At 42.8% G+C, this 12,831-nt stretch overlaps 1 protein-coding gene across 2 annotated transcripts; it reads right to left on the minus strand.

Annotated features, from left to right (window-relative positions):
• Positions 1-423: 423 nt before the first annotated feature.
• On the minus strand, positions 424-12,339 carry EHF (ETS homologous factor). 2 transcript variants are annotated; one of them, XM_085312141.1, is made up of 8 exons: positions 12,243-12,339; positions 9,283-9,528; positions 8,901-8,960; positions 7,305-7,373; positions 7,143-7,211; positions 4,049-4,108; positions 1,134-1,329; positions 424-523 (listed from the first exon to the last, which is right to left on the minus strand). In XM_085312141.1, exons 1-8 carry the CDS (start codon positions 12,337-12,339, stop codon positions 424-426), a joined length of 897 nt encoding a protein of 298 aa, XP_085168267.1. The 2 variants fall into 2 exon arrangements, with proteins under 2 accessions (XP_085168267.1, XP_085168266.1); XM_085312140.1 differs by having other exon boundaries at positions 4,049-4,096; positions 7,110-7,211.
• Between the last annotated feature and the right edge of the window lie 492 nt (positions 12,340-12,831).

Below are 12,831 nucleotides of genomic sequence, written 5' to 3' on the forward strand. Positions count from 1 at the left end.
AACAAGACTACTTGGCTCAGAGATGCTTACTCTTTCCTCCACTTATAGTTGCCTCCTGAAGTGGATTATCATACTCACTAAATGCCCTAGTATTTCCCTCCTTCCTTTTCTTTGCATGACTCACAGCATTGTCATAAATCACATTATGCCTGTATGATTTWAAAAAAAAGAGAGAAAAACTTCACAAGAAGGGAAAAATAATCATAATTCTATAATGTTATCATATATCACAGAAAACTGTGTACATTTTTTCCCCATACAGGACATACTTCAAATAAAATAATTTTAACACCAATAAAGATAATGTTCCTTCTTCCCCACAGAAGTAGAATTGTTTTTTCACCCCAGTTTGGTACATAAATATAAGAAAATAGTCTTTGAATATTTACATCCAGCTGTTTTAAAAGTTGTTTCTTGACATATTTAATTCTCATTTTCTCTCCAGCCACGGGCATTCTTTCCAAATTTATATACTAATCTCCGACCATCCACACGCTCCAGGATTTCTCTTTTATAATAATATCTGTTAGAAGAAGCATATAGAAAGAGATTTATGATTAAATTCCTGTAGAGTCCTAAAAGGGCTGCACCAACTAGGGAATCCCCTAGCCATTTTAAAAGTCTTTATTTTCTATTGGTATAAGTAATACCTAAGATTATTCTGAGAGTCAAGAAAAAATCATTGTCTTCTTTTTACTTCACATTATTTATCTTCTGAATTTGAAATTCACCCCTTTTCAAGTCACAGAGTGTTTCCATATCTATCAGACACTTGCAAAATTTCATGATTTTTTTCTAGGTAAGCCAGTATCTGAAATCAGACCAGGTAAGAACCTCAGTTTCCATTTAAAAATACATTGTGAACTTCAYCTCAGCCCACTTGCCCATTTTTCCCTCCTACAGTCAAGCAGCTCCACTGGTGGTTTTGGGGGACCTACTGCACAGAAATGGAGGAGGAAAAAGAAAAGACAAACAAAAATGTAATGTAACAGTCAAAATCAGTGTGAAAGACTTGATTGTCAAATAAAGCAAGTGGAGCTGCTCATAATTCATTTTGAAAAATTAACGAGGTTCTCAGTTCAGGCAGTGACTCTTTATCCGCCCCAGGTTTCTATGGCATCTTCTCAGCTCACCTCATAGCCCGGCTGAGTTTCTCATAGGTCATGCTGCTATTGTTTTTCTTCTTTCCCCAGAGCTGAGCCACAGCCTCAGATTTTAAAAACCTGAAGACACCTTCTGACCGGTCTTCCCACTTGATTAATCCTGGATTTTTCTCAGGATTGAGAAGAATATCTCGAATAAATTCCCAGAGATGAGTTCCTCGAGGGTCTGAAAGAGGAGAGGGGCAGGAGGAAAGAGTTTAAGGAGTTTTCTGGAGGAGCTTGACTTTGTTGTGCCATTTTGTTACTGTGGGTCATCCACAGAAAATGACTGTTCCATATGGATGGCTCACCACTCCTGCACCGYAGGACCCAGGCTTTGGAGATATTCAGGCCTTTGGAGATGACACTGACCGCCCTTACAATGAAACCTGAGCTCAGGGCCAGCCTGTGGCGATCTGAGTCCCTTGGTGAGAGTGCAGGTAGGTACATCAGCAACGAGGGGAAGCCGTGGCCAAACCAGCCACTGCTTCATACTGCACTTGGCATTATTTGTACCCCAAATACAATGTTTAAGACTTCACCTCAACTTACTTCTCCATTTTTTCTGACATTCTTTAACAGCATGGCATGTAACCTGGTATTATGGAGGTAACTGAGGTATCATGAAACATCCAGGACAGCTGTGAAGCAGGAACTGAAGCTGTATGTATTTAAGGACAGATTGACAAAAGGCAAATGAGGTGAAACGATGTTCCACGTTAGTGAGTATTTTGTCTTCAGTCTATTGGACAGACTTGAAGAAGTAAGAAGGAGTAAAGCAGATAGAAGGACAGTGGCAAAGCTGGGTAGTCACATTCATATTAGGAAAGGATATGAAAAAAAGATTGACTGAGACTAATTCCAAAACTAATTCCAAAAGAAGTGTGCAATGAGTTAATGGAAATCAAAAAAAACCTGAGACATAGCAATAAAGGAGTGATATTTTTGTGTAAGTCTGTGAGAACTTGAAATAAAAGGATAATGTGAGAATCAACAGAAGTCAAATGTGTTACGCTTTGAAAAAAAAATTAAAAGCAAACAACAAAAAACAAAATCAGCCATAAAAATGGAAGGAAAGCAGGGAAAATATGAAGGCAGTATGCTGAAGACTGCGATAGAGATTAAGATAACCCAGATATGGTCAAATATCAAAATGAATAATTTGCCTCTGTTTTTGATATGAAACATACTGAAGACAACGGTCTTAATTTTTCGTATGTATAAAGCTCTAGATAGCAAAAGCAGGTTCATCAGTGAAAATTACTGTATGGGAATAGAAATGAATATAAAAAGGCATAAACAGATCTCAAAGTTCAACATGCAGGCCATCAATTTAAGTACAACTCCATTCCACAGTTACTGCAGAGAGAGCATCAGAATGCCCAGGTTCAAGAGAATAAGGTGAAATAAATCTACTGAGAGGTCGTAGTTTATGAATGAAGAATAATAAGCACAGTGACAAAGTRGACCAGTAAAACAGAAGTCCTTTGGTCTGATTTCACAGCACACAAGGGTTTAGAATAAATTTTGAAGGAAACAAAGTAGGCGAAGATATGAAGGTAAACAGAAACTGGTCTACAATGCTACACGGATTTAGTTAAGGCAGATTGTAGTCAACTGATCCATATTTTTCTCTGATATAATAATTATTTTCTAGAACTAAAAGAAAATATGCTATCTGGACATTGGTAAAATACTTGATAGATCACCATACAGAGCAGTCCTGATGACATTGGAAATATATGGGATTAGCAAAGCACTGAAAGGTGACCTTTTCTATATGCCAAGTCTGCAATGGAATTTTTCTCAGGTCTTTCGTCCAGTCCTAGCTAATCCTTACATTAGCAATCTTGTAGTACAAAAGAAATAAAGGGAGAAAGGGAGAAAGAAAGGGAGAGAAGAAGGGAGTGTGGGAGAGAGAGAGAGGAAGAGAGGAGGGAAGGGAGGAAGAGAGGATGAAGAAGGAAGGGAGAGAGGGAAGGAAGCAGGGAGAGGGAGAAATGAGGGGAGAGAGAGGAAGAGGAGGAGAGGAAGGAAGAGAGAAAGAAAGAGAAGGGAGGGAGAGAGAGAGGAAGGAAGGGAGGGAGGAGGGAAAAAAATGTAAGTTGAGTGCAGATAGCCAATTCTGAACAAGCAAAGTCAGAGAGCACTGGCAATGTGAGGGATGATAGGAAGAGAAGTCAGGAACAAACAGGCAATCTTAAGGACCTACTGAAGCAGGATGAAATTGAATACTACAAAGTATAGCAAAGGACGAAAATAAAAGATTTCTATTTTAAATCGGGAATGATGCAGGTTGTAAAAGACATACGCAAGACATTTTCAGTATAAAAGTCACAGTGAAGTACATTAATGCAAATGCACTTAGAAATCACAATTCTAGTAGCCTTTTGTCAGGTTTAGGCGGGATGAGAACCAGAAGAGGCAACAGAAAAGGATGATGAGGGGAACAGCAGAGAAAGAGTGGAAGCAGAGAGGAAGGTGGCGATGCCAGTGGACGGGTGGTGCTGTGCTTGGGGAGGTGTGGCAGGAGCAGTGCGCCCTGCACTTCGCGGTGGCACTCCTGGACCTTCCAGGTTTAGACCTGAGGGCTCCTTTGTCATCCCTGAACTCCAGGTCACCGGCCTATCCCACCACCGGGCAGCAACAACTCACTTCTGGTTCTCTTTTCCTGCAACTTCTCCATGACAAAAACATATACGATTGCGCTGAGACAAAAATTGTGTAAGTAATAGTGCCAGAAACAATCAGGTCCTTGGAGGATTTAATCACAGTAACTTCATCTAACAGTCTTGTTTTCAAAATGAGCTCAGAATGCCTCCTTTTCCCTCCTAAAGGGGATTTACACTTAATATGTTTCTTTTCCTTYAACCAAATAACTATTAAAATCATAGATGTAGACTTACTGTGCTTCTTGGTGTGGGACTTTGGGGTATGCTCTTGTGTTTTTTTCACTTCCAAAAAATCTGCAGAGAAGGAAAATGAAATCTATTTGTAAATTTGATTAAAGGTTTTCCATTGACTAGCAGGTTGAAAGAAATAAAACCACAAAAAAGAATGAATATCTCTTTTAAAGATAATCATTTTTCAGAAGGTAATCTAAGTGAGGAGGAAGGGGGAGAGTTTTGTTTTCTGTGCTATATGTTAATCAGCGCACTTCACAAAGAGACCATTGATGAATAAAGAATGAACGCAGATATAAACATTTGGCTTTTGAAAACTAAATTAGATTAACAAATACCGCACCCCATGCTATGTGTGTGAGAGAGAAAAATAAGAGGATCACGTCTATAAAAGGAATCCTGAACTGTCCCATTATGTCTTAGTCTTTGCAGAAGCATGTATCTTTGGGGGCTTATTTGTTTCTGCAGAGATGATCTAATGTGAAATGTATGTGCTGATACGATGCACAGAACACCTACCTGACTAAAACATAATGATCTGGCAAAGCACTGTTGTTTTTTTGGGGGGGGGAGGGTGCGGGAATAGGACTGCACTAGCAGGAGTTGTTTGGCAGCGGGATGTGCAGATCTTGTTGTATGGCTCCGAGCCACAGAAACATGCCATTTCTCATCAATGGAGCCTTTTCACCTGCAGCCAGCCTCCAGAGGAATCGGATTGCTGGCACGAGTGCTCCTTCAGACAACAAGAAAAAGAAAAGTTCCGTCTGTTCGTCCCTGTCACCTAGTTTGCAGTCTGCACGTTTCGTGTTCTCATCCTAAAACAACCRCAGTCTGGCTCTGYTATTGCCATTAATTAATAGCTTTCACTCCATCAGTCTAATGGGCTAGTTCTGAGAAGTAACCCCTCCTGTGTTTGCTTTTCTAYGTGTTTAGTGCCTGAATTCCACAAAGCAAAGCTTAAGGTAGGTCCCACGCACGTTTTCCCAGCTTCTATGAATGCACAATTATCATCCTTTTTTATGGAAGCCGGGCATTTGCATGTGCAAATGACTCACAGGAAATGTTCATTTGCRTAAAAACTTGTCAGATTTGCACAAGCAACTGCAATGACTGCATGTGAAAAGGTAGATGCAAAGCCATTCACACACTTGTTTTATTCATACCTAACTGGATATATAAACTGAACAGGTCAGAGATGATAGGTCTAACCCCACTGTTCTGAGCCTGACAGTTACTGTCCTTGACTCCCAAGCTGCAAACGTGCCCTGAGTCATTTCGCCTCCTCACTCTCAAAGAGCAGGAACCAGTCTGAACCTCACTCAGCTTGGGGGGGGACAGGGAGGAGGAGTAAAATGGGGCTTATTTCATTGCCTTTCCTCAGATTATGATTCCCCTGATGCTATTAAAAGTYCCTGGGAACTTCACCTAGCGGGGATGGCAGGACCAGGCCCTTCATTTGCCCTCTTACTGAAATCTCCCTCATTTTAAAACCCCACAATCTGCTTGCAAATGTTTGCTATGCTCCGTCTAATTGCAGATTTATTCTTGGAAATTCAGCTGCTTTCTACCTAGCCAGTGATTTATTCTTGATTTCAGCTGTGTAAATAGCCTCCCATTCTGCCTCCGCTCTTACTTAGAGACCGGTTTCAAACATGCAACGTTAGGCGGCCGGGGCCTGACAGATGAAAAGAGTTACGATGCCGTTTCAACAAAGCTGTCTTGCAAAACTGGTGACAAAAGGTTGCGGAGTATTTGCATATGATTCAGGCATGAGCCATTTCTTTACGGGATATACAAATTYAGTTTTTACAGGAGGCTGTGCCCTTGGCGTGCCACCCTCGCTCTAGGCTCAGCAAGCCAGTGGGTAAACACASGGAGCAGGAGCTTGACAGGTCCCCGGGCCCGCCGGAGAGCTCCGAAATCCTCACAGCCATTTTATGAGAGTGGGTGGAGGCAGCGTAGAAAGCAAACAAGGTGCTTTTTTTTAAGGTTTTGGTGGCTTTTTTTTTTCTTTTTCTGGTTAGTTTTTTTTATTATTATTATTATTTTTTTTTAAGGCTGAGTGCATTAGTTGAAGCCATATGTCACCTTGGCAAGGCTGGCTGTGCTCAGGGGTCAGGACGCAGGGCGAACGCAGGTGCAGAGGCTGCTCCTGCCGCCGGCATGCTCGCCAGCGCCGGGCAGCCCCACGGGGCTGAGGGGCTCAGGCCGAGGGTTGCGGAGATGACGCCTGCGAGGCCGTGGTCACGGCTGCCCGCTCCCCTTTCCTGTCTTCCCGCAGCTCCCACCGTTTGCTCCCTCTTCTTGTTTGCTTAAGAGCCTCCTGAGAGGGTCCTGCCCCTTCTCCCCCCAGATCTCTGCTTCCTTCCTTTCTCCTCAGCTCGCTCTCGCCCCTGTCCTCAGCCCCTGCCACCAYGGCCTCGCCTGCAGAGCGCCCCGACGCCCGGCGCCCTAGCTGCGCCTTCACCTGGCCCTGCATCGGACAGGCAGACCACCCCTCTCTGCGTCCCCGGGACAGCTCTCCGCAGAGGTGGCACGGCAGGCGGTGGCCTCCCTGGGGCGCTCGTGGAGCCGCCGTCAGGAGAGAGAGGCTCCAGCAGGAGTTCGGGGGTGCAGGGGTGCCGGGGCTCCCCGCCTGCCCCGCGGCCCCTCCGCCCCGGCCGGRGCGGCCCTGAGCCTGGCCACGGGCAGCAGGCCGCGCGCTTGCTCCTGCGGAAACGCGGCCCCGTCGGGGGAGCGCCGTGGCGCTCACTCGCCCGTGTTCGGCTGCGCCACGGAACAGCTCCTGACAGAGCTGGAAGATCTCGTCTCTGACACTGATATCCTCCCCTTTGACTCAGGCACTTTAAAAGGCATGTGGAGGATGCAGACTGTTTGATCTTCTGTGTCTTGACAGAGTTCTCTGGGAGAAGCACGTCTTTAAAGCAAGCTACGGGAATAAGGATAGCTAAGAGAGCTGCCAGAGTCAGTCCTGCCTGGTGTAAAGGGCCCGGAGGCTCAGATTCAATCCTGCAACAGAAGACCACGGGGACGATGACACGTCAGCAGCCCTGGGACAAGCGACAATCCATTAACAAAATAATTCCCAATTCCTTACCGGGAGGCTGGTGACTTGGTGTGGACATGGAGATCTGAGCGCGACAGAATGTTTTGCTRTCCAACAACTCTGGGAATTAAAAAGAAGACGTGTAAAATAACAGCCTCCAACAACAGCATAGAAACAGCTCAGAAATGCATGAAGTACTGTGATGTTAGTTACCTACTGTGCTACCATAGCCACTGTCATACAGATAATTCTCGTCCTTCCAGGACACCATTAATGATGGATCTGAAAGTAAAATATCAAAAAGATGTTTTAGATAWTTAGAAAAGATATCCAGTCCTGAAATCTCAGTCCCTGGTGATTAAGACAGTGCTTTGGGGCAATGGAAATGAAAGTATTCTCAGATATCTAGGGGGAAGGTTTATAGTGAGTATTTATTTCTGAAATGGTAGGACTCAAAAGTCCCCTCTGAAACAGGGCTTCGTGTGTCAACACACAATGAGAAACATCAAAGTCTAACCCCAGATGCTGGGCCATTTTATTTCAGGCATGTCAAGACCTCATCCTTCACCTATAGGCCATCTTTATGATTAAAGAGAAACACTTTTTAGAGACCTTCTGGTCAAATGGATCAATTAAAGCAGAACAACGTTGTACCTGTACATTGATCAGAAGCTGCCAAAAATACTCACRTTTGTATAAATACAATCAAAAACACTCGGGTATGATTATGTTTGGCTGAGTTACTGCTTATGACATAGGAGTTTAGCAGGCCTGCTAAGTAATAGCTGTGTGTTTGGGCACCGAGCTTGTGCTCGTACAATAGCACRCACGCTCCGCTTGTCTGGACACCTGATCTGCCAAATATTGTCTCTGAAAACAAGCCTTATCCAGCAGGAACACGAGGAGGGAGACTGCCTGTCTCTACGTTTCAGCCTTTTTTCAGCTTTTTTCAGCCACGTCTTAGCAACCTCGGCAGCCTACCAGGATGAGGGAGGCTCCTTCTCCGAGGCACCTCTTTCCGCGGCAGCGCAAGTGTCGCACGCTATGAGTACGTGTTGGTTCGGCCGAGGGGCATTAAGAGGCGGCTCACGAGCGCAGCCGCACACATAGGAGCTGGGACTACCAGCACAGAGAGTGGTCAGGCCATGGGCACGGGCTTGGGAAGCAGACCTGGGAAATAGTCACGCTTAAAGAGGAGGATTGAACTGAGCTTCAGTTCTCTTCTCGGTGAACCAAAATCCGGGAGGAAGAGGATTTAACTAAGAGCACAAGGGGAAGATGACTGTCACAGGAAAAATGCAGATTTCATCAAACCAAATTACTAGCTGAATTGCAGTTTCACTTGAAATACATAAAGAAATGTAACATTTTGATTTTTCCATTCAAAATTGTTTTTGTTTGGAAATTTCCTCATATTTCAAAGCATGAGCACCAAAATATTTTTTCTTTTTTTATTTGCAGAGCATATTGTGAAGAGAATTGTTTTGAGTTGGAATCTGATGAATGAAGCAAAGAATGAAGTCATCTACAAAGCTGTACTCACTGACCGCTGCAAGCTACACTAACTCTCAAGGTAAATGCTTGCAGTAGTATTGCAGAGGTCTCCTAGCTCAAATGATCAAGCGCAAAGTAGAATATGGTGGTACTACCTGAAATCGAAAATTCAGTAGACGTTCACTGATATTTGTGTTATTTATTTTATTCTCTACGATATGCTTTCCATTGTAACTAATGCTACTTTGACCTCTCTCTTGAAATGGGTAATTTCCCCTAATGGTCACTGTCAGAAGTCACCCAACTATTATTTACCTGTTTGTTCTGTCTTCACAGTGACATTATGAGATTGGTACATGTCACTTCCGCACTGACCTGCAAGAGGRCAAATACAATGTATATCAATGAACACTGAAAAACCAAAGATACTAACTCCAAGCGGAGACTGCTACAGTTGAGCCAGAGGGCTAGTTCTGGAAGAYGGCACACACCCTTTCCCCTGGCCCTTCAGACTCCTGCCCTATATCTGATATAAGCAATATAGCAATATAGCTAATTAAGTGTGTGCCATATAGCAAATATAGCGGATAAGATCTGCCAGGTAGGTTTCTGGAGAACATAAGTGACTTCGGAAGAATGCAAAATTCAGACTACTGTATGTGCACCTCTGTCCCTGCATGGGCTGGTGTCTACTTACCGTTCCATTTTAGATGCTGAAGGTTGCTGTAGAGCAGTTGCCCTGCTGTCCCCGCTGCCTGAGTGAATTCCTGCAGACTCATGCTGCACAGGTGTTCCCCGTTGATATCGAACTCCTGGAAAGGTATGCAGTTGGCATCCAGCTGGTTGGTATCAAGGAGATGCTGCAGCCACTCCCAGACCTGAAATTTGGTCCAGTACTGTGGGTGGATTTCATGCCACTGCGTTCCATAGAAACTGCTGGACACTGGAAAAGAAAATGTTGGGTGTTTACCTGTTCTGTTAGCATCATGGGATTTGGCCGAGGACAGGAAAGGTGCATAGTTAAATTGCACAGCCTGGACATCGATAGATCTAGATTCTTGTCTCAGTCCTTAACGCTAGCTTGCTAGCTACTGCTGGAACAGATTTTTTATTTTTTCCCCTTTCAATTTTCAGATTGAAAAATGTGAGTTATTATATTRTCCCTTTCTTATCAGTATGTTGAAAGAGTAGGAACAAATTTAGTAATGTTGGCAAAACACACTAAAATTCTTTGCTGGAAGTTGCAAGGCCCCCATGCAGAAGTATAGCCACAAAGGTATGCTGATCCTTGCGTGGGAAAAGAGTTTCAGTGCTTCAGATAATGATGGAAAAATCTTGAAAAATCCTCATAATGTACAGTAGAAATTTTGTTTGAATAAGTATTGAATAAAGAATGACAGTGAACAATGGGATTGAGCCAAAGAATAGTAAAAACAAAAGCATTCTCATATTGCTGTGAAGTAAAAATCTGTGAGTATTGTGCCCAGTGTCATGAGTTCTAACAAATGCACATTATCTCTGTAGTCAGTTAAGGTGATTTCTGAATAYAGTTGTAAAATTCATTCTTAATTATAGAAATAGCCTAATTTTCTACTCAAATGGTCTGAATCTTTTCTTGGCCAATCTTCCAAACAGCCCTCAGTCGTATGTCATTGCATGACACTAATTTACATGTACAAATGGAAGAACCTGCATACGCGGAAAGAAAGTGTACCTGGGGATAGGAAAACTATATGACATAGCAGCAACAGCAGGATGACTTAGTCTGGCCTCACTGGAGGGCCTGCAAAAGAAGGCCAGTGTTGTTCATCCCTTGAGAAGAAGGACAGAGGAGTGGGCCAGGCAGACAGTGCTCGGCAGGGCACGAGGGGCCAGAAGGGTTTCAGGATGAGGGAATGACGGCAGACAGCAGCGTAGGTGGGGAATTACAGGAAGAGGGAAGGCTGCCATGGCTGTGCTCTGCAGTTGCCATGCCCCAGGATGTGTCTTCTCTCCATGGCACATATGTCTTCTCTCCATGGCATTGATCCACTCCCTCACAGTCTCTCCCAAGAAAAGGAGCACCTCCACAGCTGGGTACTCAGCTCACTGGGTATTGCTAGAGGACCACGAGCAACAGAGTGAGCATATTTTAGGAAATTACCTCCCCTCAGCTAGACCTCAGGWCTCCGGTGAGATACTGTACATGTTKCTAGTTTACAGGTGAGCACAAAAAAGCCCCACATTTACTTAGGTTTCTCTGTCACCACTGGCCACCACCAAGGTCTGTGTCAGTAGCTTAGGGAGAGTTTGCATGGCTGTTTCTCACCCTGCTGTTGAARGATTTGGGGAATGAGTGCAGATAGTTAGAGTATGCTGGAGAATAAAAGCAGGATGGAGCCGCGAAGTATTCCCTGAGAAAGGGGCTGATAAGCATTCCCTTCGCTTTAGAAAGACAGAAGATTTTCAGAGGCCATTGGAAGACTTCTGATGTAAATGAAGGGCCTTTAGTGAGAGGAAAGAATAGCTAGATAAAATGAAGCAAAGAGGTGAATACAATAGTAGAGGCCGCCCAAGTTTTCAGTTTCCTATGGCTCTAAAATGCAAGTAAATCCTGAGGAATTTCACACTGGGATTCTTGCAAATAAACTCCACCAATTTCCCTTTGTGAAATGCTTTGTAAATTGAAATTCAGACATCATTTTTCSTATGAATTGATAAATGGCAAGACAGTAAATTTATTAGGTGCACACTTATGTATTGCTGTGTATTTAGAAATTACAAATAAAAAAGAATGGAAACTTTCTCAGTAAGTTTAGCTACAGCATAATGTGGATTAAAGGGTAATTACAGTGTGTGTTTTACTGCTCGAATATTAAGATTTACCCATTGAAAAGCATTGTTTTGGGTGATGAAAARAATTCAAAATTATATCCAAAACTATATGTATCTTTACATCTATAGCTATAGTTTTATATGGAGAGAAAATATATATATTATAAGTGTATTATTGTATATATATGTATGTGTGTGTAAACACACAACTATGATACATATTTCAATATATCAATAATCAGAAGATAGTAATATAAATTTCACACTGTGTCACACCATGTAAATTATTTTAGGCGTAAAAGTCATCACTATCTGGAAGCCATTAGACAGCATATATAGTATTGAAGAGATAGTTCTGCGTATAAGAAAAAAATTCATGGATCACAAGCTGTTTAGTGCCCTAATGCCAGTACAATTACATAGCTATCTAGTGATTTCAGCTGAAAAAGCAAACACAGCGAAGGAGCAAAAGGACTACTCCCCTGCAAAGCCGGAGGGGTGATTAACGTTGAAATACTGTGTTGATTCAGAGAGGGCATGAGGAGTAAATGTAAGAGAAAGAATTCTGGACTGARAAGAGGGAAGTTCTGGCACTGTCGTCGCTACCAAATTCACTTTAAGAGAAAATAATGMAATGAAGCATAGCCTGATCTTTCTCAGAAACGTACTGTTGAGGGGTTAGTTTTTACAAATAAAACAGCAAAGAGAATTTTTCCTACCAAAAGCGAAACTCCAGTARGTTAGGCTAGAAGGATCACTGAGAAGTGCTACTGGTGCGTATTTAAAGATGTGGTGTTCCCCCCACCAAGAAAAGCACAACTCGGAGCTCTGCGTTCCTCCTACCGTTGCATGTAGAATAGCCGTCTGTCCAGGAAGGCTGCTGATGGAGTAGGTTGCTGCTGGAATTGATACTCATTCTGCCAGCTCCTTCCAAAATCATGATCTGTAAGTGAATTGAACAGCTTGCTTAGTGAGCCGTGCCGAGTCCAAAAGGTAAAAAAAAAAAAAAAAAAAAAGAATTCTCCGAAGGTGAAGTGTGCAAGCCAATTCCATTTCATTTGTGGAAGATAAAATAGAAATCAAGAACATGTTGCCACAACCCCTTTTCAGCTGCCGCAAAATCTCCTTATGATAAACATTACCGTGTTTGATTTGCATATGCAAGAAGCAAGTTTCTGCAGCTGCCCATCTATAAATGAATAATCTGTAATCAGAAATGAAGCCTAATGAAAAGACAAGGCTCCTGACAGCAATACAGGAACATTGCCAAGGTTTATGAAGTGAAATACAAACTGATTTGACTTTTTTTTTAATTTTAAGTGAAACTTCAAAAGTTAAGAAAAAAAGTGGTTTAAACATGTTTTTTTCCTTTTCTCTTTTTTTCCTTTTTTGAGGAGGGAGAATGGACTTTAAAATTATTGCAAATTAAACT

This window comes from Rhea americana, unplaced genomic scaffold (genome assembly GCF_003343005.1).
Source record: "Rhea americana isolate MKP2758 unplaced genomic scaffold, rheAme1 scaffold_359, whole genome shotgun sequence".
NCBI classification, from domain to species: domain Eukaryota; kingdom Metazoa; phylum Chordata; class Aves; order Rheiformes; family Rheidae; genus Rhea; species Rhea americana.